Genomic DNA, 26,949 nt, shown 5'->3' on the forward strand with positions numbered 1-26,949 from the left:
GAGAGCGATGGATGGAAATAGAATTAGAAAACAAGACGATGAAAGAAAGTGAGGGAGAAAACATGAGCAAGGTAGAGGGTGAAAAATGACAGGAGAGAAAAAGGGAACGGGATATTAATGACAAGCAGCGGAGAAAAACTAGAAATGGAGGTAGAGAGGGAGAAAAGAGATGGCTTGGGGTTCATGCCTGCTTGAAGGCGGTGTGGCCCTGTCACTCAACAAAAGCTTCAAACATCATCTATCGTAGAGGAGGAGAGATGTGAGGAGCCTTTGGTTTACATGTAGGAGTCACACACCCTCCCGTGTCAGCCTCTCTCTGAGCACGCATCTCTTTTCTCGCTCTATCTCTTTCCCTGCCCCCTCCGTCACCGTTCTCTTCTACTTAACGGGTTGACAGGGAACAATCTGCTCAGTGTGCCGTTGACGGTTTAATAGTTGTACTGAGTGGAGCTGCGGTTTGCATTGAGACATGAATGCTGTCGTCCGGACGGTGCAGCCTGCTCATCCTCGGTTCCCTTGAATATCAGATCCGTTCCCAAAAAACACAAACTGGAAGAGCAGGGAAACTAAACAAATAAATGGTCTCTGTTCTCTCTAAATAATTCACTGCTTAGTTTTGTGAAGTGCAACTTAATTCCCCGCTGAACATCATCTCGAGTGATTTCACGTCTCACCTTGTTGCAGCGATGCTTCAGGCCCCTTCCAGCAGAAAATCTGAAATATCGCTCCTCCGTTTGGTATGTATTCTGTCTGCTCTTTCACAGTGGGATGGCGTGGGCCCCTTTCCAGACACGGCAGAGCCCCCGAAAGGAGTTCAGATGCTGTGGCACCCCACGATTGTGAAGCCTTACCTCACCCTGCTGTCTGAATGCTCCAATCCTGACACCCTGGAGGGAGCAGCCGGGGCGCTGCAGAACCTGGCTGCAGGCAGCTGGAAGGTAATGCCAAGGGTAAAAGAAATCATTCTCAAACTCTTTGACTTTTTCCTTCATTGAATCATCTTTGTTGCACATTAATCGGGTTCACACACTCAAATCTTATCTTGTAAATATACTCTAAAATCATAAGCAAATTTAATATGCTTCCATTGTTTTGGAGCGAGAGAGAAACGGAGAATTGTGAAAGGCATGGATTCATTATTAATGCAGCTGTTCACTGTGTGTGTATGCAACATACACAACTTTGTCCAAACCTTCCTATTTAAATAAAATGATTTATTTGAGAATGAAACGCTGTTTCTTTATTTATATATATAAAGTAATGTGGTAAGTCTTAGAGAATGATTGTAATTCTCAACGATGGCGGTGCTGTGTCATAAATGTATTGACATTGCAGCTCAATGAAATTTTAACAAGGATTTTAATATTAATTTTAATCTATTATAAATGTCAGTTTGTATCAGGAACACTGCAGCAGGTTGGGTTCATGAAAACGTTTAAATCCTGGTTGGTTCAAATCCAAACGCTGATTCAGTTGCAGGAAACGCCACACAGGAAATGAACTTGAGAAACCCAATCAGCTGAAATAAGGCTCTATTTGTTTGCGACACCATCCTGCTGACTTTGAAATGTTTTGAGCACAAATCCCATTTTTACAACCATTTGATGTGCTCTATAGCGTATTATATTGTTCGGTAGGAATGCAATAACTGTAATGATGTAAAGGCTTCAAGCCTGAAAACCCCAGAGAGCAGAGCCAAGGTTCAGCGGCAGCAGCTGACTGATGGAGGCAGCTTGGTGGTAATAATGCATGAGTCATATAGGAGAGTGTTAGTGAGGGCAGCGGTAGCCTTGAGGGAGGTATATATAAGTGTGAGGGCGTAACCTTACAATGACCTTGAAATCATAAAAATGACTTCAGCGGTTGCTGGTTATAAATCTGGGACTGTTTTTTAGGTGCGCAGTCGAAATGTTTCGCTGCTTTTAATGAATGAGAAACTTGAATTCACGAGGGAACGACGGCAGGGGGGAAGCACGGCACGGATGAAGGGATGTGTCTTTGGTGTTGTAAGTGTGCGTATCTGATTTTGCATTTTTTCCCAGTGTTTCCGTTGGTATTGTTATGGCAGAGAAAGATGCAAGAGAAGGATGCACAAAGATACGGGATGCAGTCGAGGAAGCTGCGTCGGATGTCTGCCTGCTCAGCCTATGCTCTGCTCACTCAACTCTTGGCTCATGCTTACAATCTGTTCCCACCGAGACCAAATTATTTCTCAGAATGATGAATCATGTTGTTTTTACATTTTTTTGTCTGACTAATAATAATGTTTCTCACCATTTTCTTCAAAGTTTTAACTTGCCAACTGGCATCTATTCACAGGCGCCGCATCACCCGAGTCCTTTGCAGATGAAAAACAAGGCAGCTGCGCTTGAGCTGTTCAGGGTTGAGCGGTCCATTTAGACATACCTTGATGGTTATTGAAGGAGGATAGAGTGGTCTCCGAGCTCAAAGCTCTCCACTCTGGTTCACATAATTCTCCCTCTCACAGTATATCACTTCTGAGCCAGTATAATGCCTTGGCCACTCTCACAGTGCCCCTGAATATATCATCTCCCACTCAACCTCGCCCAATTGTGCCTCGTCTCTTTTTTTGCTGATTCCCACCACAACCGCTTTATTCAAAGTCTGCCTCTACTTAAAATAAGGAAGGAATAAAATAGTCTGCATATGACAAAAAATAAAAATAAAAACGATGGAAGGAACAAATGGATGGTATAAACAAAACAATCTTGGGAGTGCATAGGTCAACCAAAGGCACAATATAAGGAGTAAGCACATGCTCTGTGTTTCATTGTCATGAGTACAGAGTAATAATTACTGTTTCATTTCCTTTCTGAAATTGAAAAAGAAATTGACATTTATAATTTTAATTCCAAATCAATATTTGGCTCCCACTCCCACAGCCTTCCTGTTATAATGAACGCTGGCAAGTAGTAGGACCGTTTGCTCTTGTGCATCGTGCTTCACTTTCAGCTCCCCGTGTAGCAAGTCCTTGTCGTTGAATTCTCCCTCCTCTGCTCTCTCAGTGGTCTGTGTACATCCGGGCTGCCGTACGCAAGGACAAAGGCCTCCCCATCCTGGTGGAGTTGCTGCGGATAGACAACGACAAGGTGGTGTGTGCCGTGGCCACGGCCCTGAGAAACATGGCGCTGGACATCAGGAACAAGGAGCTCATTGGTGAGTACAGATGAAGACATCAGATGGTGAAACACGCCCTTTGCACGGATCACTGGCATTTTTAATCGACTGACATGAAGCGGGATGCCTGCACTGTCGTGCTTGGTTGCAGTCTGTGTTGTTCCTTTGTGAAGATGCATTCTCACCTCTAATTGCATTGTCTCGCACCATTCTACTGCGGTCTGTTCCTGTCTCATTGTTTTCACGTACGGTGAGTCAAGGCGTCGTGTTGGAGCGATGCAGGAGAGGAAAGGGTTGAACCAGTTTGAAGTCATTTATTACTTTTTGTGGTAATTTTATGGAACAATTTAGAACCTTTTGGTGATGATGCAGATCACCATGTGGACGGTGTTCATCCAATTAGGAGGGGAATGAGCTGCTTGGCGGAGGTCTGCGCTCTCTGAGTTGAGCGTGTAATTAGAGGCGGGGCTTCATGAGTTCTGAAACTGCAGTGCTCTGCAGCTGGGATACGTTGCAACACCAGGATGGAAGCCGTGGTGTGATGGCAGTTGAAGTTATTGCCGTTTAGTAAAGTTTCTTTACTGTGTGATGCAGTTTAATCAGACAAATAGTGATGCAGAGGAGATGATGGAATCAAGCGTGGCTCCGCTTTCACATGCTTTGGTACGTAACAAGCCTCGGTCATGTGATCTGCAGCATCACAACATACGTTGTTAATCGTGTGCACACACACACACACACACACACACACAAGCAGAAAATCATATATGTTTTCCATCGCTGGTATCTCTGAGTATCTCTGTTTCCTGGTGGGCTCACTGGTTTCTATAGCAACCCTCAGTCACAGGCAAGCTCGGCTTCTGGAGCCTCTGTGGGTTTTGCTGGGGCGTTGTAAGAGTGACAAGGAACGCCGACGACAAAGCTCAACACGCCCAGGCTGTGATGGTCTGGCTGTCACGCAGGATAACAGAATATTTAAGTTAAAATCAGCGTGATTTGCATGTTTTTGTTATTGTCTTTATTATTTGTTGTTCATGCATTAATGTACCTGCTGTATATTAGCAAACCAGTGGAATTTGAAGTTAGATGTTCTCACAGGCGTACCCATTCATGTTTTTTCCGCTTGGACGAGCTGCGGAAACCCCCCAGTTAACTATTTCAACGTCAGATCATGGCAGTAACGCAAGAAAGTCATTGTTAACACTGCAAAATGTTCATATGGAATATCAGCGCAGTTTTGTTTGCGATAATTCGTCCTCTTAATGGAGAAAAATGAGAAACCATCCTTGAAGAAAGTGTCCAACTGAACGCTGCCTTCCAAATACAACGCTACAATACAATAAATTCATGTCTTTTCGAAGGCCACTATATGAAGTCAGAGCCGTTTGCTCTGACACTGTTAAAATAAATGTTTAATTTGACTGGAAGATTTTGCACACTGTTCCTCTGTTTTACATTTTGCAAGGAGAATCGCGTTTTTCCTTTGGAAATCATTTAACTATTAGAATCAATTGGTGCTTTATATTAATTAATTAGTTTATTTATTTATTTACAGCTTCCCAAGCAAAGCCAGACAAAGGGGAAAATTCACTGAAAGGGCGGTAGACGCCGTAACGAATGTGGGCTTCACAGACAGAACCATTCAATAATGTAATTACTTTAAAATTCACAGGAAAAAAATCAATTCAATTTTGTTTGCCGTTTTCATTTGAATGCACGCTTGACTTATCCAGTCTCAGTGTAACGTGGCTTAAGCGCCTCATGGGATTAGCTCCCGCTATGTTATTTCTGAGACTTAAGGAGACAAACAATAAGACGGAGACAAGGTGATTCAAGCAAACGTAGGCAAATGTAAATGTTTAATGACGTCTTAGCCTCGGCTTGGTCCTCCAAGAAGATCGACTCCTCTTGAGCGGTTTGCTTTACCAGCTGCTCTGTTTCTTTGCCCATTAGGGGCTTTTATATGAACTGACATTGTTATGGGTTTGCACACTGGCAATCAAAAATAATGAGCTAACAGCAGTTGGAAACCGCATGGAGCTGTTGATTCTCATTGGAATTATCTTAACAAGAAACCTTCACTTGAATCCATCTGTCAAATACCGGAATGGATGTTTGCACCTAATAAGACAAATACTGTTTCCCTTGCTGTTATTTCAGTCGTCGAATAAAATTCATTAGTATCGAATGATTGGTACAAAATCAGCTCATGATCCAAATTGCAGAAAGAGACAGCGTCAGAGTTAGTGACACAGGGTGTCAGAGAAAGACAGGAAGAGTCTCAGAGAGAAGAGACATGTTGGAGCGACCGTTCAGAGTTGAGCCTTCCCTCTGTGCGTGGGGCGACTTGATGTAGAGGTAGAGGCCCAGCACTCCTCAGAGACCACATCCATTTGCACTGTGTTCACAAGCTTTACTCGCCACTGTGGCTCTAACATCGGCGTCAAATACCTTTTTATTCTCCAGCATCCAGTTCTGCAAACCAAAAAAAAAAAAAGGTTAACCTGAGGGGACGAAGTGATTTCAAAGACAAGGGTGCAGGTTTTTGTTCTCTCAAAGTTCCATGACGTCAAATCATTTGGCGTAGCTAATCTAGATTAAGCCACTTTCTTCAAAGCGAAAACCTGATCTCCAGCCCTGAAGACTCACGTAGTCGTGTGTCATGAGCTGTTAGTGCCGGTGAGTTTGGCACCGTCACCGAGGGATGAGAATCATCTTTCGCACAGAATAACCTCAGAGTGTCAAATCCTCTAGAAAGCGCTGCATGATTGGATGCCGGCGTAAGAGTCTGGAGGCTGGAGAGGGATAGCAAAAAAGCAGAGAGAGGCTGAGTCGGGTTAGGCAGGCTGCATAATGGAGGAGGAAGGAGCAGAGGGAAAGAAGGGCTGCACATTGGCAGCTAAAGAGGCTGTGAACGGTTATAATCCAACCCCTCTGTAATGTGATTTAGTGGCATATTGATGTCGCCGAGAATCATTTTTCTCATCTGTCAATGTTTTTGTCTCTTTGCTGATTTCACCCCTTCATAGTTTTCCGATTTGCATAAGGCACTGTATGCCTGCGCAGCACTAAATGAGTCCCGTTCACCGCCACGCCGTCTGGCGACGCCATTCTTCCCCAATTTACTCACAGATGGTAATTTGACACACGAATTGGGAATGCGCTGGAATGCCAAAGAAAAGGCGATGCGTTCTTTTTTTCCCTCTTCTAAAATGAAGCAGCCATTTATTAACCGTTCTCATAACCGAATCAACCCCAAAGTCACTGCAGCGTTTAATGAGCAGAAGTGATTAATGTAAAAATGTGTGTTAATTAAACATCAAATTAATGACTTTCACATATGTTTGTGTGCAGTGACTGGCTCCAGGAGCAAAATAGGATGGAGTCTCTGGAATATGCAGAAAGGGTTACATTTAAATTCATATCCGAGGGATTGCATTGAATATGTGAAACGTTTTGGGAATTATTTCAGTTTCCAGTTTATCCAAGACAATCGAACAACACTGGCTGCATAAAATGTGACCAGTCCGATTCTGAATAGGTTTTTGGCTACCTTCCTGCTTTCGGACCTCCAGCATCAACCCGAGCTCTGCAGGGTTAACTCAACAGGCGATCAAGGCCACGTCTTTCATGTGAATGGAGGAGCTCTCGTGATGGTGTAGAATCAGGTGTGATCAGATCACGAGTGGTTGGGGCTGCAGCTCCTCGGTTGCACAGCTTCATAAAAGCATAAACATATTAAACATAAAAACTAGATGTGTGCACCTTGTCATTTTGTGATGTTTCTATGGCAACCACTTTGGATTTATTTATTTTTAGATTTTTAATTTCTTCTTGTGTGTACTTCAGCCATCTCTACGTTATCCTTTCCTGTATTTTCTTCCCCTTTCGCTCCTTCTTCTCTCCTTCTGTTCTTTGTTCTCTCTCTCTTTTTTCTCACCACATCTCTCCTCAGCATCAGCCTCCCTCGCCACTCCCTGTCCCTCATTTTCACTTTATATTAATTTGCTCACCTCTCTGTCTACAACATGCCCTTTTTTTCATCCCATCCTCCTTCTTTCTTTTCTACCATCATCCCATCCCTCTCAGCCATCATATCCATCCATCTCGCGGCCACTCCTCCGTCTCCCTATGAGCGGCTCCAGACATGAGCTCATGACGCCTCGCCCTCCCTCTCAGTCTCTCTGTGTCCCTGGCCCTGATGGCAGCGCTACTCAGGCGTGTTACTGTGGAAACCAAAGCGTTGACCGCGGGGATGCCACTAATTGCATGATTGCAAAAGGGTCTGTCTACACGAGTGATTACGCGTTACAGGTCAGCCACTGATGAGATGATAATACGGTGCAGAAAAGTCACTGGCTTCAGCCCTTGATCCACCCGTTGCACGCTAACACACACACCAGTTCCTGCTCACAGCAAATAATGTTAAATTACGAGAGGATCTCGTAAAAGCCCAAAACACAGAATGACGGTCCGCTGACCTGCAATAAGTCCACACACACTTTGCCGTCCCTGTCGCGGCGGCACTTGATGTGGACTTCAGATTGAATCTCGTGTGTGTGTGTGTGTGTGTCTTTTGTCAGCGCACTTTGTTCTCTCTTGGGTTCTCGCTCTTAGAATCCAGACTGGGAGCTCCATAGATGAAGAAATAGAAGTGAAGAATGATAAATAGATCTATGAGAGAACAGAAAGGGCTGGCATGCGATATGATTTCTGTCTCACAGCTGTCACTGTAGGATCTGACTCCGGGGGGGGTGCACAGATTCACTTCATTTCATTTAAAGTGCCAAATGACATGGCCAAAGTGCTGCCCTTTATTAACGACATTATATCCATCCATACAACCGTTTATGTTCAAATAGAAATAATAAGATCCTAAAATCGCAATTCTGTGAGCATGCGCATCAACGTGTGTTTGTGTGTGTTTGTTTATCTGCACATCTTCCCAAGCAGGCATCAATAGAATGTCTGACATAAAGCCACAGGTTTCTTGCGAAAGGGGAAAAACATCCCCTTCCATTCGCCCTCTCTCTCCCTCTCTCTCTCTCTCTCCCCCCCCCCCTGTGTGTCTTTCTCTCCCTCTTCTCCAGTTGATGCTGTAAACCTGTCACCCTCAGACATCAAAGTGAGACGTAGAGGGCGATATATAACTGGTGTTAAAAGCACCAAACACTGGAAGGCAGGATATTTTTTCCAGCAGGGAAGCAACGGCTTCCCACTTTCCAATTTACCTCCATTCCTGACCTCTTTGAACCTGCCGTGTTTCATCTGCCTGCGCGCTCCTCTGCATCGTCGCTTCATTTATCCAGTTCTATCCTTATTTACGAGTTAAGAGGAGCACGCCTCACGTTGCTGTGGGGAATCCGACTGACTTTGGAGTGATGACAGTGTTGATAACAGCACGTTGTGTTCGCGTTCATCCAGGATCCAGAACTCATCGGACCGCCGGAAGTCTAAAGATTTAGATTTTACTAAAGGGAAAAATAATTTGAAAAAAAATGAGCTGCAGTGTAACACTTTTTACGTTGACAGTGTCGATCGCCAAGGTTTGTGTAGCGATGCTCGTAACATTTAATGATCATATCCATATCCCTGTTATCCCTGTTGTTTCATGTTTTTAATAAAGGAATATTCCCACAGAGGAAAACACACAACTCCCCCTGTTGGTTTGAATGTGGCGCCCCCTGTCGATGGGGTGATGTACTGTTTAAGTCAACCCTCCGACGCTTTAACTTGACACTGCTACTATTTCTGTAGTGTCAATCTTAATGTTTTCATATTGGCAGAAATGATCACATTCACCAAAAATCTCAGTCAATAATAATGGCTTTAATTTGCACATTGATGGAACCCGGAAGCTTGAACTACATTTAGCATACAGTGCCCTTTATCAGGGATCTCAGCCCAGTCACAAATAACTGTGGACGAAGCTTCCTTTTTCTCTCTCAAGCAATCAGACACCAGGACAAATCAAGTTGTTTCATCTCCCCGGGACAATTATCTCCAATATTATTTCGGTAACACTCTCCCTTCTCCATCGGTAAACAATCAAATAAGTCCATTGTTGGGGGTAATTGGATCTCTTTAAATCAAATCAGCCATTATGGCCGTGATGAAGCATGCCCGACTCAGCAGGAGTCAGTGACACATGGGGGGGGGGGGATATATTATCACTGTCTCCCTAGGTGGAGATGGCTATTTTGAATCAGCTGTATAATACAGGTTTATTAGATGAAGGAGTGATTAGCACAGGGTTCGTTTTCTTCCTTGAGGACATGTTCAAGGTGTAGCTCACATTTCAGTGATGGAGGAAGGAGGAGATGGGGGGGGGGGGGGGGGGGAGTTTCACCCACTCCATCTCAATTTGCCCCTAACTTCTTTCTTTCCTGCACCTTTGGCCACATGAATAGTTTTTGTGTGATGTTCTTGATTTTAATGATTACAGTAACAGTAGCTGAACTCAGGATATGGAATATTTATACTTTATATTATAGCTGACATTTCTAAAACTAAATTACTCATCTGTTAACTTGATATCTAAAAATAATTATGTGTTTAAATAGAGGTGAATTACACATTTAGTTGAAATAAAAACCAAGTAATTGAATTGCATAAATATCTTCAAGCAATGATCACATCAAAACTTTTTTTCTTTTTTTCTTGCATTAAAGTTTGGAAAGCACTTTAAATGAATCCATAATTAATCGCTCTGGGTATCAGAGGCTCTGGGTAAAGGAAGGAAGCCATTTTTAATTGACTAAAGTGGCATCTGAGAAAATATTTCCTTTGTGTCTGGCCAGTTTAGTCGTTTTTATTTCTGGAATAGAATGAATATGTTTTATATATTGAACATAGAAAATACAGCAAAACCCTCAAGAGACAAAAAAGAAAAGAGAAAAGAAAAGAAAAGGCATCCAGTTGAGATAAGCATTATCTTACATGAAAACAAACAACCTACAAGGAATACCCTACAACAAACAGGTAGTCAGATAATGAGTGATATATGACAGACTCGGATGCATGCCGGTTAGCTTTGTGAGAGGCTTTCACTCCTGCTGCTTATCTCTATCAGGAGGCAGCATCTCCCTCTAACAAGGAGTGTTTGTTATTTCTTGGGTAGGAAATAATGAGGGTCTCTCCATTTGACTGCTGGTCCATCAATAGGTTTCAGACTGAATCTATGTTCCCATGCATGAATGTATACACAGCCTGATGTTACTTTCTTTCCCTTATTCTGATTTAGAGGCTTTCCTCCCACTCCTCCTTCCTCCCTGTCAAACATGATCGACTATAATGCCGTTTCTCCCTCCACGACAGGCTCTCTTCCCCCTCTCTCCCTCTGTGTCCTCCTCATTTGGACTGAATGTGATGATATTGCAGAACCCGTTAGGGATGTGCATGCACACACCTGAGTGTGCGTGCACACACACAAACACACACACACTTATGCTAGTATATTTATGCAATATGCTGACACGGGGGGACGTTCCACTTAACCAGTCAGCCAGTCGATCAACAAAACGTCAGTCATTCTCGCAGTAAATTATCGGGAAGTCAGTTGGTAAATAATTCAGTTGCTCATCAAAAACGTGTCACATAATTGAATGAAGACAGAAGTTAAATGAACTGACCTGTTGCCAGCCTTTAAATCAGTCAAGAAATTAGTCAGTCTGATTCAAGGCAGTCAAATAATGAGACTTCCTCTGAGCATGCAGCTTAACTTTGTCTTCCCAGCCAAAAGACAATGACCGCTTAACCTCTTTTCAGCCTGCCAGCCTCAGATAACACACGGCCAATTAACTCACAGCTCCAGCCATACAGTGTGTGTGTGTGTGTTAAAGGAAAGCCTCCATGCGCATCTTATGTGAAACAACAATGTCAGATGCACGTGACCTTCGTAAAGCTGCTCACTTTATGAAGGGTGGTGGTCCCATCTGAAATTCCTGCTGTTCTCTGCTGTTCTCGGCCCTTCTGAGATCACTCGGGCTAATTAGGGGTAATATGAGTGTGGTATTTACCCCCAGCCTGTAAGGCCTCCTCAGATATCACAGCGATGGATTTGCCTGGGAGAGACTCTCAGACATTCAGGGATTTTTGAAAATCAGCAACAGCAAAGAGCGGACGAAGAAAAGAATGTAAATGGGGATGGGAGATTTTAAGGCTTGGTTCAGATTACGTCCTTCAAATTGAGGAATTCTTTTCTCTTTTTTTGGACTCTGTCAGAGAGATGCTGATCACTTGAGGATGAGCTGACAATAGAGATTTTATCTACCTTGTGCAGTACTTCTTTGGAATACTTGATTTTTTTTTAATTCACGGGGAGGTGGTGACGCACACACAAACTTGCACACACATTGGACGTGTAATGCTTTGTCACAGAGAGTGGAGCGGAGATGCTCGACTGACTGAAGAGCACCTTTTGTATGAGAGGGCTCATCCACGATTTCTATCTGGTTGATTATGTAAAAAAAAGAAAAAGAATTGGTCACGATTCAGCCACAGTTCATCGTGGAACAATCACCTCGGAATCCAAATTGATTGACCTGGAGCACGACCTGTGGGGCTTCGTCCCATAGGAGCTCAAGACGATTCATTGACAGGTGTTAGGATGGTCAGGGTGTTTCTTCCTCCTTGTGTTTGATGAATGGCAGCGCACAGTCTGGAGCAGCACCTCTTTCCTTTCATTTTGATTCCTCTCCTGCCTCCCATTGTTCCACTCATTGCCTATTCGCTCTAATCCCCCCCCCCCCCCCCCCTTCAGTGGCCCCTCTCCTCAGTCATCTTCATATCCAGCTATCTTAAACTCATCAGAAACATTACTCTGACTCGCACACACTAAAGCACTGCAGGAGATATCAACCAATTGATTCCTGATTGCAGCACGTCGGAGCATTGGGCGTGGCTGTTTTTTCATCTTACCACATTTCCCTCTAAATCCATACCATGACCAATTCCATATACAGTATATATATATAGTATATGTACACACATCGAATATCTTTCCATTTTCACCTTTCCACTCAAATACCATGAGTCCTCCCTTTATTAAATTCTCACTGTCTGCATTACTGTCGGTGCATCAAGGGATTTGCAGTATTTTATCACAAGCTAAAGCCCCATTGGGTTATCCGAACCACGCACTAGCTGTGTGAGACACTTGTTTCAGACAGTAAAAGGGCAATGTCAGTTTTCTAATGTATAGATGTATAATATTATGGATTTTTATATCATGCCAGTCATGCATAATCAGTTCGGTAATGTTGACAATGTCACTATGCAAAACCGTTCCCTTGCGTGGGGTACGTGAACCATCACAGTCACCCCCTACACGTCGTTTTTCCACACTACAAATCCAAAAAGATGTTTCACATTTGGCTTCATAGGGAAGGATGTGCAGAGAATACAAATAACAAAATAATAAATCCAGTATTGGTCTCTTGTCTTCCTCTCTGCCACACACCAGGTAAATACGCCATGAGAGACTTGATCCATCGGTTACCGGGCAGCAGCAGCAGAAGCAACAATAATGCCACCAGCAGTGGGACCTCCGCGGCCCCAAGCCCCCCCAGCAAGGCCATGTCAGATGACACGGTAACTGCCATCTGCTGTGCACTCCATGAAGTCATCACCAAGAACATGGAGAACGCCAAAGCCCTGCGGGATGCTGGAGGCATAGAGAAACTCATCAGCATCGCGCGGAGCAAAGGGGACAAGTGAGTTGACCAAGTCGGATGTTAACACAGCGTCACAGTGGCGATACAACCTGCAACACGTTCCACGCCAGTGAGTTAGTGGCGTCTTCCTACTGTGTGACTTAAAGTACGTTCACAAGAGCTCAGGATCAGCTGACCAAGTCATTCACCCACGACGACGAAGACAGAAAACAATGGTCTGCGTCCAAAATAATCTCTAAAATGCACTGGGGCAAAATGAGAACACTCCTTCATGACTTGCAGCTGCTCGGGGGCTTGGGCCGGGGGTTGCCTCAAGTGTCATCAGATTGAGGTCAAATGTTCTTTTATTGTTATAAAAGAACCTGAATAGACGCTGTCTATTCAGGTTACTGTGCTCCGGGGCGCCGTTACACAGAGAGCTCAGGAGCTGGAAGAAAGCTTCCGAAGAGCAAATTTCACAGCCAGAGTAGTTATGCTCTAATAGCCCACACACATATTCATTTTTATAGGATAGGTGCACGGAGAATAAATGGGATTTTTCCAGCAGTGCTGTGCAACAGTCACACAATTACACTTTCAAGCCGGTCCATTACAGTAGCGCTATAGAAAGGCACCGTTTAGCAACTCCTTTGAAGGAGAGCAAGCTGGGAAAAATGGCACAAAATGAAAAAAGACACATTTGAATATTGGTTTCTACTATAAGATGTATTGATTTTCTCACATTAATGTTTTTTTTCTCCTCAAGCTGAGAGATTTGCCAGCAAATATTTCCTTTTGGCATTTTTTGTAAATTTATTTTATTTACAAATGTATTTATCTCCAAGTACGACACATTTCAGTGCATTTTGTTGGCGGGAGGATGGTCCGATGATGTCCCTTTGATACCACTGATCCATATTTTATTAATTAAAACACGTCACTCTTAGACTGTCTGGAGAATCTTTGTTAATGGTGGTTGGTAAAAGGAAACCATGCGTCCCTTTAGTCCCAGGAGGGGCTCAGAAAACATGGGAGCCTTATGGTGGCAGACAGGGTCATTTTTAAACTCATCTGCAAACTCTCCGCTTTTGTGCAAGAGAAGAGCGATGGCGTCTTTCTCTAAGATCCAACACATGCCAGTTGCCTGCATGCATCTTGTGGATGTGTCTGGTTCAGACAGAATGACATTGCAGCATTACCCAAAGGAACAGAGGAGGAATAACGCTCTGTCTTTCTCTGTGCTGCTCTTCAGGCACTCAGCAAAGGTGGTGAAGGCAGCTTCTCAGGTGCTCAGCAGTATGTGGCAGTACAGAGACCTGCGCTCCCTCTACAAGAAGGTAGGATGTTGTATTCACTGGAAATATGACGGCCTGGGCTTACGCAGTAATAAGTCACTTTAGGCCTTTGTGGAATTAGCGCTATCCTATTTAATAGCAGGACTTTTAACGTTAACTTTAGCAACATTAACACTGTCTTCACTCGATCCCATGTCTCGTTGGAATCAAGTGAGGATAGCGTTAGTTAGTTATGAAATTGCTTTTGCAATCTGACGTAGAGTAATTAATGTGCAATTTAAAAAAATATATAAAGGAAATAAAACAATAAAAACGTTATTTCATGTCTAGAAGCATAAATTGACAAAGTCAACCATCATTTGAATGGTTTCCTTTAGGAGGCAGAACGGTGGCGCAGTGGTAAGCGCTGTTGCCTGAATGAATGAATGAATGGTTGCCATTGGCTTTCACTTTGGCCTCTATGTTCTTGGATACTGAGATGAAACCTTCTATCTGGTTTTCCGGTCAGGACTAATCTTCAGGATTTGCTGTTTCTCCCAGACTCAATGTGAATCTACTCGTTTAAGTGTCCTCTAAGCGACACTAATTCCACTCTGAAATTGACAGCTCAAACAAATAGCACCAGCTTTTGCCACAGGCTGCAGGTTTCTGCAGTTTATGATCTTAAGTATTCAATAAATATAGGATACACTTGAAACAATTATTTAAACTATGGTAAGTCTAAATTTTATGGGATTGATTTATTATGACGATGCAGTCAATGAAGCAGCTGTTCCCAGATGAGTATGCAATCAATATAAAGTTTGTGATGCCATCTGGTATCTGAGTCAGGAAATATTTACATTAGAAGAAGTGCTGCAGCCACGAGGCCATTTACAACCACTTACAGATGAGAATTCAAGGGATTCCCGGGTGGCACGGTGGCGTAGTGGGTGGCGCTGTTGCCTCACAGCAAGAAGGTTCTAGGTTTGAATTCTTTCAGTACGGAGTTTGTATGTCCTCCCCGTGTCTGCGTGGGTTCTCTCCGGATTCTCTGGTTTCCTCCCACCTCGTAAAACATACAATTCAGTTGAATTGATCACTCTAAATTGCCCATCGGTGTGAGTGTGTGCGAGTGTGGTTGTCTCTCTATTTGTGGCCCCACGATGCACTGGCAACATGTCCGGGATGTGCCCCACCTTTCACCTTTGGTCAGCTGGGATAGGCTCCAATAACTCCCGTGACCCGCAAGGCAGATAAAGCAACTGCAAATGAGACGATTGAGATCGTACAAGAGGATGGATGGATGGATGGACGGATGGATGGATGGATGGGTGGGATTCCTTTTGACAATATCACTTAGCAGCCGTGTTCACCGCTGTCCGTCCATTTGTATTAATCGCTATTATTTGGATTGTTTTGTGTTTTCTTTTACAATAAACGCACATGCACGCACACAAACACTGATGCTTGTGGTCAACCAGCCCCTCATGAAGCCCGGATGTTACCAGGTTTATCGAGGTGCTAACTTCAGGACCTCAGGATGAACAAAACAAGCAAAGAGATGAGAAAACTGACGTCTGCAGAAATTGTTTGGCATGTGTCCCCTTTGTCTCTCGTTCTCCCTCCCACACAAAAATGCGTGCGTGAACGCCTCCATCCTTCCTCCGTCTCTCCCATTCCTTTTGAAGCGACCAGCACTTGCACACTCTTGAAACTCAATTAAAAGTAATGACCGATAGATTTTTTTTTTCCCTTTACGAGTGTTGTTGAGCTGCCAAGGTTATCTGCCATTCAACACTTTAAAACTTTAGAAGTGTGATCAAGATCCAGTGAGATATTAAGTAACACACTCCAGGAAGGTGGCCTTGGCTTTAAATGTGTCTCGTTCTTTTTCTGTTTAAAGAAAATAAAACCGACGATGTGTGCGAACTACAAACCTGTTTGAACACAACGCATGCACTATATAATCTAACGCTGTGCATTGCCTTCATTGCGCTAATATTGTTCAGTTTTATTAGTATTGCCTTTCTTTGCTTTTCGCTACATCGTAAAGTCTACATTTTGTTCATCTGATTGTTTGTTTGTCTGTCAAAAGAGTGTTCCCATTACTGAAAATCGCCCGGAATCCAGCATTAAATGGGAAATCTTTGTGGCTTCCGACATTCGGCAGAACATCAAATGAGATTCTTTTTTGACTCGCTTCAACAGGGCATTCTGTTGTTTTCCTCGGATGATAAAATAGGATTTCCCCCTTGAATTTTAAGCCCTTGTACTGACGTTTGCTGAGCTGTTGTCAAACCTCAAAGGATCTGGAAGCAACAGGAGGGCTTGCTTCTTTAAGGAACAGAAACACACACACAAAGGGGTATCTTTTCCCACATTAATGAAGTAGGGACAGAAATAAATCACCAAACTAATGCTTTGTTCCACTTTATGAGACAAACAACCAACATTAAACTCACTTCCTTCCAGCATAATTTTGGGGGTCTCTGACTCTGGCTGCAGTCCTGTCAGGACATTTCAGTGTGTCCTCGCCTCATCCTGACGACTTTATTCCTCTCTTTATTCCTCATCCTCTCCTCCTCCCCTTGTATTACACCAAACTGTATCTCCTTCTGGCACCTTTAAGTAGCGTCTGCTTCACACGTCTCTAATCACTGCCATTGGATAGCATTACGCTCGGCTCGATGGCACAGCATTCCAGTGAACAGACATAAAGGACTTGGCTCAACAAAGGTCGTTTCATTTCAGATTTTTTTTTTTCCTTTCCTCATTGCTCAGTTGTTGTTCTTTTCCTCACACATCTTTGCCTCAAAGGCCCTTTCTGCCAAACCAGGATGTAATAAAGACAGATATTGAAGGGGGGAAGCAGCTATCTTAAGATTGACGACCACAAATTTTGAACAAAATGAGTATTGCATCCGTCTCATTTGATGCAATGCGATGTAAACAACTTTTGTAGGAAGAATTATTTTTTTTCCAGTTCACAGTAACAGCAAAAAAAACACTGATTCATCCACCTGAAATTGAAACAAGATATCGTGTTCAGTCTGTTCTGTTGTCATTTGCCTGCAATTCATCATACTTTTGTATCATTGATCTTATGATGCAATTCAGACGTTGTTGTTGCCTCTGCAAAGTTTCATTAAATGCTACACAAACTATCTTTTTAGCGAAACCACACTTTGACTTAATCAACAGAGTCCAGAGCTTGAAATGAGTGACTGTGGTGCAAGTATCCTTGCATTCCTCATTATGTCATGGGTGCAGCTAAAATCCTGTTAGCCGCCCATCCAAAAAAGGATTAACATACAATTTTGACAAATGTGCAGATGGTGTTTCTGCAAAATATTTGTGTGCAAAGGAGGAGGTCGAAGGAGAGGGAAAAAGCGGTAAATCCTTTAAACTTTTACAGTTTTGAAAGAAAGCATGTTTGAGCTATGTGGAAAGAGGAGAAAATGTTGGGTCAATAATGAGTCACTGTGAGATGTGCCGGCAGACTTGTGTGCTTTGAAGTCTCAAAGTAATGAGAGAAGCACGCTTTTCACCACCACTGAAGTTACGCATGTGGGTACACATGTTTGTTTCTGTGTGAGCGTGTCTTTGAAAGTGTGTTATTTGGTCAGAGAAGAGTTAATCACTTTCTAGAGCGGTGTCATGGGATTTGGAGGAAGAGAGGAGAAGCGCAACAGAACAGGGGCCTGAAATTAAAAGTTGAGGGGCCCATAAATAAACAGCAACCTCCGATAAAAATAGCATCTGAGATGACTTGAAAGATCAGTGGTGCAGCAGTCATTATTAAAGCAAAACTCAAATCCGTTTGGAGCAATGCTCGGTCTGGCTTTTGGATAAATCATGTATGAACGTCTCCAGGGTACAGGAAATCTCTGCTTTTACGCAAGTTTATTTGGATTATTTGACTGAATGTGTTCTTGCTCAGTGTGTGTGTGTTTGTGTGCAGTAATCTTTTCCTGTGAGGTCATGTTTTAAGCAAAACACAAATGATGTGCATCACTGTTGAACAGGGATTTCTATAGAAAGCAAGGACAGGAAATGGCCCAAACACTCTCTCTCACTCACACAGTTCTATGCACTCTCTCTCTCTCTCTGATGTTGATGATGAATATATTTATTAGATAGAATGTTAGAGCACAAGTACAGTCAAACAGTAGCATGTATTACAGTACAAGTACAGTCAAACATCCTGTCTAAGAGGAGCATTCCAAAAAAGCCCTTGCGGTCTTGTTTCCGTTGAAAGTCCTTGGTTCATAAATCATCGACATAAAATAAAAATAAATTACTCAATTGATGCAAAATAAAAATAAAATAAAAAGACACATAATATGTACCTCTCTCTCTCTCTCTCTCTCTCTCTCTCTGTTCTGCACAGATTCATGAACTAAGAGGTTCATAATGTGCCTTTACTGCATTACAATTTGCCATATCCCTGTTTAACTGATGATTTCTGCTGCCCTAACCTCATTGCTTGATAAATGATATAGCTTGGGTATTTAATCAGACTCTCTCGCTCTCTCTCTCTCTCTCTCTTAGACACACACACACAAACACACTTCTGACAGATGGGATCTGGGGATCAGAGAGAAGTTTATCACACATGGCAGATTTACGTTCCAGGGGTGTGTAATTCATTTTGTGGGTGTGTTTGTGTGATATAAGTGGGAACTATGTGTGAGGTCACTGGTTGCACAAGCCAGTCCTCTGCAGGATTGCTGCACGCATATTATTCAGCATGTTCCTGTAAATTAAATGAATGCATTTGGAAGTGCCAGAAACATGATGCAACAACTGACAAACCTTCTGATCGTAATGAAACAAGCATTACTCACTAAGTGCCTCCAGGGAGTTCTAATGAATGGTGTTGAGTAATCATTTAGTTATTTGATTTACAATAGTTCTGTTTCACAGTTTATGATTAAAATGTGACAAATTGAGCATCGGTTACTTTGGCAATAGCTCAAACATGCAGACTCGCAAGGTTTTCTTTAGTTTGATACAGAATAGTGCGGGTGTGTTGAGGTTCTCGGAGACGCGCCTAACGGCAGCGCTTTAGACAGGCAGAGAAGAAGAGCTCCCATGCACTCCCGCAGTACTCAGAACCTTTTACAATGAATGTATCGGTCGAATAAAAGTCAATTCCTGAATCGGAAAAATCATATGCAACCAAAACTAAAGAATGCAAAGGTCAGAGGCAGAGTATTCCTGTGAGGATATAGAGGTCATCGGTGTTTGAAGCGCTCACAGCTGTAAATATGAATGTGAAAAAGCTGTGGGACACAAAGAGAGAGGATGAATGAAGAAATGAGAAATAACAGAGATGCTAAGTGTTTGCTAGGGCCCCGAGGGGCCCCACCAGTCATCTTGTGTAACCTTTTATATATTTTTAAACTGTAACACACACACACACACTTCGTTTGTTGTATAGTAATTGCTTTTTACCTCGCAGTCGCACGACCTTCAACTAAGGATCCAGTGATGACGAAAGCAACAGGCAGAAAGGTTCCCCGGCAACCATTTAATTTTTACAGTACAGGCTGAAAGCAGAGAGTGTGAGACAGAGGAAGAGTTGGACGGAGAAGGAACAAAAAAATAAGAGTTAATGAGGAGAAAAGGTGAAAATTGGAATTGTAGCTGATGTGTGTGGGGACGTGTTGCCGGGTTACGACGGCGTGAGGCGTCACGGCGCACGCTCACATTGCACAAGCACATAACTTTGAATCTGTTGCAAAATGTTGTTGTTTTTTGACTTGCCGCTATCATATGAAAGTTTAATGTTGGCTTAATATTTATTAGCTCTCCTAAACCTCAGACTCGCTGGTGGGCCAGACATTAGAGACTAGCGCTCCGCTCGTCAAACCCGCAGAACTAACTTACTTTAAATTCTAGTTCCGTTCCAAACATGTCCTACGGATACGACGTTTGAGGCTGAATTATGAGGCATCGTTGCTCTTACTGATATCCCGTAAACGTCACGCTGATGAGGAACGCACATCATATATTACCGCCAGATGGTTTTGAATGAATTGATTTTTAGGGAAAAAAATAGGAACAAAGCTGCATTCAAGGCATACATTTCTTTGATGCGTGTGATGTCGATTTTACGGCCATAACATCCATTTAAATGAATTTCTATATATTCACTGCTACGCTCCCGTCTCCAGTCGTGATCATTCATGTGGATGAAATTATTACAGAGTAGAGGTTTTCCTCATTTTCCTTGGAATCACTCTGAGGACCCAAGTGGATCATTCCCAGAGCCCATTCATGGACAGCCGACCTCACCCACCTATCCGCAAAATACATTCATCTCTCAAGATTCAGCGGTGATGTTCATTTGAGCAGCGTGACAGTTTGACAGCGCCCAGTGGCACAGCAGTCCATTGCACCGGGGAGGGGGGGGTTACATGGCTCATAATGAGATGTGTTGGGGGGGGGGGGGGGGGGGCAAGGAGAAAGAGGGTGTAAAGCAGAGTGAATGAGAGAGGAGAGGAAGTGGAAATGAAGGAGAGAGGGTGGAGACTGGCGAGTACTTAGCAGGCTGCCAGGATTTGCCTTTCTATTATCTCTCAGCGTTGCACCAGATAATAAGAGTCGAGGGAGGGCGTGGAACTGTTCTCACTTCAGCCCACGCCCATTTCTTACCAACTCTTCTCCTCCCTCGTGCCACCGCTCTCCTCCCTGATATCCTTACCATCATTTCTCCCCCTCCTCTTTCTTGCTCTTGTTAAATTTGTCTTCTTTTCTTTGCTCCTCCTCCTGCTCCCCATCTCTGCCGCCTCCCCTTCCTAACTGTTCTGGAATGATTTACTCTTTGCTACTCGCAGTCTCAGCCGTGTGACCCGTGAACCACTAAACTAAAGCAATGATGCAACACGTCTCCATCACCTTTAATCATCTGTTTGTGTTTGGCTTTCAGAGGCAGCCAATTATTTTGATGCTAAATGGAATTTTGTTCCAGTCCTGTAATAGTTGTTGACTTAATTATATTTCATGCACGGGGCTTTGATCCAATCACAGCTTTACGCAGTTAAACAGACTTATTACACAAACCGCTCATCATTTTAATGTTCGCACAACAAAACAAACAGAAATGTCTTTTTTTTTCTTCAATCAAAAGTGAGCTTACTTACAAAGCAAAGTTTGATATTTTTAAGTCATTGAATGTAAGAATAAGAAATACTATGGCAACAATGTAATAGGCAAATATTTATTGCCAAATTGACATAGGACAAGGCAACAAATGAAAACTGAACAATGGTTGCACAAAGAACTGACTGACGAAACAAATGTGGAAATGCAGTGTACAAAAAAATAAAATAAAAATAACTGAGGACCAGTCTGTCCCGAATGAGATGCACAAGAGTGCGGTGAGTGGAGTGGCGCTAAACGTTTCTCCCGTTATTGTGTGTGGTTGCTAAATGGAAACTTTTGCTACAGTGAGACAGCAAATTATGGCCAAACAGTAACCAGTTTCTTCCTTGATTTGCTGTGTTTTGTTTTTTGCAGGATGGTTACTCCCAGTATCACTTTGTGGGCTCTGCCTCGACGATAGAGAGAGACAGACAGAGGCCCTACTCCTCCTCACGAACTCCCTCCGTCTCTCCGGTCCGATCGTCCCCAAACAACCGCTCTGGTGAGGAACACGACGGAGGAAAACTTTGATGGAAACTTTCTGGGCAACGCGGTTCATTTTTAAGTCGATAAACGGGTGGATTTGTATCAGCATTTATTTATTTTTAAATGCAGATCCGGGTTAAAGGGCACAACCAGAGGATGAAGGACACACGTGGATTCTAATTCTGACCATCGATCCGTTCTTACTCCAGGGCTGAATAGCTGCTAGCGTCGGTCCTCGTCGACACCCACAGGCTTCAATGCTGTGAAGTATGATTATCGTTAGCCTTTAGCTTGAGCCCACTGGCCTTCATGCTCAGCAAAGGGCACATTACCATTAGCTGTTAGCATCAATAGTGAAGAGCCTTTAGCTGTGCTATCTCCTCACTGGGCTTAGCGAGCTGATGAGGCAGAAAAGTACTTTTCCTTCCGATCCGCTTAGAGAGGTCTTCAAGGACCCGGCTAAAAGAGGGAGAGGGAGGGAGAGCGAGAGAGAGAGAGAGAGCATAAACAGGAAGATAAAGAGAAAAGCAAGGAGACTCTGAGAATTAGGGATTGAGGGATGGTTAATGCAGCGAGGAACACATGAAGGATGAGGATTTGACTTTGGCTGGGCGACGCTGAAAATAAAAAAAAGTTCTGAGATGATTGTGCATTAAATAAAATCATATTTTTCTGTGGCGCACTCTTGGAGCTGGGCTAAATGGAAAATGGCTGGAAATGACACATTTGACTCTCCCCATTTTCCTATTTGCAGTAATCCTGCTTTCTCCTCACCTCTTCCTCTGATCACTCACTTCATACCGGCTGCCTTATTGTGCGCATGCATGCACACAACCACGCGCGTCTCTATCTCCTCTCTGCATATGTTCCAGACTGCAATCTGGCCCCTTTGAGATGGATCAAAGCAGAAGGAGTAATGATGGCGTGCAGGCAGAGAGAGAGAGAGAGAATGAAAGGCGTAAAACTGACAGAGCTGGAGGAAAAGGCGTAGGGAAGGTTGCCGGCTGTAAGGATGGCAGAGAGAGAGAGATAAAAAAAAAAGGGAGAGAGAGACCTTTGCATCCTTTGTGCCTCCCGCAGGAGTCCAGCTGTGTTTTGCACAGACACAACACGTCTCTCATATCCAGCAGTTTGGAGTCAGGTCCCTGCAGTAAGCATAATACAGTCCTTGGGGGGGAGTTTGACACATTTGAACATCCACCTTAATGGATTCCGCAGCAGCGTTGACATATCTACGAATTACAAATCAAAAGTGTCAAAACATTCTGAAAGCCTGCAGCTCTTCCCTCCCTCTTCTTCTCTGGCTGTGTGGTTTACCTTGCTGCTATTATTACTAAAGCATCACAGCCGAGGAGAACAAACGCGTGGGATATTGAGTTTTAATGTGACTGTGCAACCGGGAGTGGTTCTCTCTCATAACCGGCGAGTTGTGTTTACTGTGTGTGTGTGTGTGTGTGAGAGAGAGAGAGATTACTGTATAGTCACACACATATTGAGTATTGATCTTTGTGTCCTTCCAATATCTACAGTCATCTATGACTCTCACCTCTGAGGGTGTAGATTATCCTCCATATGTTGGATACAGACACTTTCTCATTGGAGAACTGATGGGTGTCTGTAGAATTTTAAGAAATTGGATCTCGACCCACTCGTTGTGGAAATTGCCTTGCGATAACATTTGTTGTGTAAAAGAAATCAACTCCTATACTGTACATACTGTAGTTAGGTAGTTAATTATAGGAATGCCGAGCTAAGCAGCCTGAAGGTGCTGAGTTCACAGACATCTAGATTCTGGGAATTCACTGCATCCTGATAGCAGGGACTGAGTAAGCACTTTATGTACGATACTATATGGGGATTACATTCTGAGCTGCTGAATGCGTGAGAACAAACAGGGCAAAAACACAGCATGTGCATTATGCATGTAGGGTCACCCTCACGTGTGTGTTTGTGTGTGTGTTTGCGTTGTTGATTGGCTGCACATGGGAATGCATGAGGTTTCAAATTTAAGTGTGACTAAAAACAGATCGACTTTCAAAGTTTGAGAAAGTGACAATGTAATATGTCTGAGGATGATGATGTTGAACTTCAAATGCTGCAGCATGAGATGAAATGCTCATTAAGTCTTCTGTAGTCTTCTTTAAAATTGTCTCGTAGCGACGGCAGCATGCTTGTCCCTGTTAATACACTGATGGCATTTTCAGACGCTTGATAATACATCATTGACTTGTATTAAATTCCTACGAAGCCATAGGTTCTGCCAGACTCTGTGTTTCATGCTGCCAGAGACGCTCGTGTCTTGACAGTCTGGAGACTGTCTCAGTGGCCCAGCAATGGACACAAACCACATTTAAGTGTCCATCATGCATTTTAGTCACATTGTCTTAGACGTAGGGCCTAATTCTTGCAGCAACAGTACGTAATCTCTGATTTTATGTGTCAGATGTGGAATGTATGCATCAAAACGCTGCCCAAAACGTTTGTGTGGATGATTTCAGTCCTTTAACATGGAGGTGACCCTTCAAGCTGACTAACAAAATGATGAATGCCTGTGCACCTTGAAAGGCCAAGGCGCACGCACGCATGCACACACACACAAACATATTCAGTCACACATTTATGGATGCAAACTATGACAGCACATGCTCTTCTGACTTTATTGGTCATTATTGTGTGTGTGTGTGTGTGTGTGTGTGTGTGTAGCAAGTGCTCCAGCTTCCCCCAGAGAGATGATGAATCTGAAGGAACGCAAGATGGACTACGATTCCACGGCAACTAATGCTGGTTTCCATAGCAACAAAGGGGAGCACACATCCCGGAAAGATGGCATGGCAGGTGTGTGTATGTATGTGTGAGAGAGAGAGAGAGAGAGATGGAGAGACAGACAGTAGTCAAACATTTCCATCGTTATCTTTCTTTCTCTTCTATTTTGTCTTGTCGTGCTATCCTCGTGTCTTTTGAGTTTTAGTTTGATCTTTCCACACTGTGATTGTTTTTCTGTCTGTCTCACTTCCTTTGTGTTTGTCTTTAACTGTTTGTGTCTTTTCTGTTGTTTCACTCTTTCTCCCTCTCTTTTTTGTCTTTCTCTTCTGTTCTCTTGAGGCCAAGAGGCACAGACTAATTGACAAACTTCCAGACAAGCTGCAGGAAGACTTGGACTTTAATTTGGCTTTTTTTTATTATTATTAAGCCAATAATGGAGTTTCCCACAGTTTTTACTTTGTTTTGTCTTTGAATTATTATTAGTAGCAGTAAATGTGACACTATTTTTCTTTATCCTTTATTTGCATTAATCACATTATCCTTCTCCTCTTTTCTATTCTCCCATCCTTCCAGTTCACGTATCCTGCGGGACTTCTACATTGTTCCGAAACTCCTACCTGACAGCCAGCGATGATATCAAGCAAAATCAGGTGGGTTTATAGGTCTATAAATATCCTACACTTTTATGTGTACACAGTGTCAAATGCCAGTATGGCAGCTCTTAACATTGCGTACATGTCATCAGGGCTCTCACAAATTGCCATATGCTGTCATGACAAGGTGGTTATTAGGAGAGATAGCAGCCTGATGGAAGAGGCACACACACACACACACACACACACACACACACTGAAGGTGTCTCACTGTGATAAGAGATACTCTGGCAGAGTGTGCAATAGAGACGCAGCCTCAGTTCAGGTAGCGTCAAACCATGGCAACCTGTGGACCACACTTGACTCACAATTAAAACCATTACCGTGGTTGATTGCGCTAATTATTTTTTTCTGCTCAGTGACTCTGCTGGGGAAGAGGGGGGGGGGGGGGGGGGGGGGGACAGAGAGCATCAAAGTCTTTGACTTGGAAAATGATTCCAGGAAGCTTCTTGATCATCTGTAGTAGATGCATAATCAATGTGTGACTCTCTTTGTCTGGAGACAAGCTTTGGCGTTAGCGGCGTTGCTTAAACTGGACTAGTTGTGTTTGCAAAGGGGTTCTACACATATCACACAGAAGCATGCATGCCCACACTGTCCTACAGAGGCAAAGTGCAGTATCTGCCCCAGTCAAACGTTCCATGTGTTCTCTACAGTGTCGTTCTGCTGCCGCATCTTTTGAGACAGCAGGCTTTTTTGGTTTTTAGTCTTACACTTGGTGAAAGAAAAACAGAAGATGTTTTCGTCACATATTGCACTTTGGCTTTGTCGGGCAGCACACACAGCTCGGCTGTGAGAGTTAGGATACGCTTCCCCTTCAGCACATGCATGGAATAGAGCAATCCGAGCATGAGTCCCTTCCCAACCAATCCCTGCCGGGGCCGTGATGCCTGCCTCTCAGTCCCTTCCTCTCCATGTGCTCACTCCTTACCTCTTACCTTCTCTCCTCCCCACCTTTATCTCTTCCTCTTCTTCATCCCTGCTGACCACTGTACCTCGTTGCCAACCCACTACCGTATTTTCCCCCACTCCTCCCCTTCAGGCTCCAGCCCAGCCCTTGGTCGTGCCCCCACAGCCCCAGCAGGACAGCCCATCAACCGTTGTGCTAAAAGACTACGAACCCTACCCTCCCCCTCCTTCCTTCCCTCAGCCTCAGCCTCCGCAGCCTCCACCTCACAGCCAGAGCCGGAGTTTTGACGAAGTCTACTATGAGGACCAGGGACCTCCACCTCCTCCATCCCAGCTGCAGGCGCAGGCCCAGCCTCAGGCCCAACCCCAACAGCCCCCGAGTGCCACTGGACCGCCCCGAGACCCGCGGGAAGACCTGCGCATGCATCTGGGACTCAAGTCCACCGGCAACTATGTAGACTTCTACTCAGCCTCTCGGCCATACAGCGAACTCAACTACGAGACCAGCCACTACCCGGCCTCGCCGGACTCGTGGGTCTAGTTAAATCATGATGATGGGGGGGCGGGGAGGGCAACAGAGATTCTGAGTGTGCGTGTGTGAAAGGGGTTATTTTTGGAAGCGATCAATAGCAGATTAACACAAGGTGACAGCAAGCGGCATGAGAGAACACGAACTTGAAGCCAACAGCAGGACAATTCTGTTCTTTGAAGCAAAGAGGAAGGCGGAGCTAAATGTGGATATGAAGTGAAGGCAGGTCTAGTGACAAAGAGAGCTTGTGCATGTGCATGCCAGACATTTTCCTTTTGCTTTCAGATCACTTTATTTCATCAAAGTCGGCTCCATTGAACTGGTGAGAGTAGATAAAAGAGGAGGGGGAAGGGGAATGCAGAAAGAGGAGTAGAGAAAGAACGACCAGGTGG

The 26,949-nt window shown here is 43.8% G+C and overlaps 1 protein-coding gene across 1 annotated transcript in view; it reads left to right on the forward strand.

The window, feature by feature from the left end:
• ctnnd2a (catenin (cadherin-associated protein), delta 2a) overlaps positions 1-26,569 on the forward strand; it is a 147,328-nt gene extending 120,759 nt beyond the window's left edge. The window contains exons 18-26 of the mRNA XM_068748223.1: positions 765-950; positions 3,027-3,177; positions 12,602-12,851; positions 14,044-14,128; positions 21,593-21,719; positions 24,407-24,538; positions 25,040-25,120; positions 26,232-26,358; positions 26,437-26,569. Coding sequence (XP_068604324.1) covers positions 765-950; positions 3,027-3,177; positions 12,602-12,851; positions 14,044-14,128; positions 21,593-21,719; positions 24,407-24,538; positions 25,040-25,120; positions 26,232-26,358; positions 26,437-26,569 — 1,272 coding nt within the window. The remainder of the gene's footprint in view (positions 1-764; positions 951-3,026; positions 3,178-12,601; positions 12,852-14,043; positions 14,129-21,592; positions 21,720-24,406; positions 24,539-25,039; positions 25,121-26,231; positions 26,359-26,436) is intronic.
• Positions 26,570-26,949: the final 380 nt, after the last annotated feature.

The sequence above is a fragment of the Brachionichthys hirsutus genome, chromosome 14, assembly GCF_040956055.1.
Source record: "Brachionichthys hirsutus isolate HB-005 chromosome 14, CSIRO-AGI_Bhir_v1, whole genome shotgun sequence".
NCBI lineage: Eukaryota > Metazoa > Chordata > Actinopteri > Lophiiformes > Brachionichthyidae > Brachionichthys > Brachionichthys hirsutus.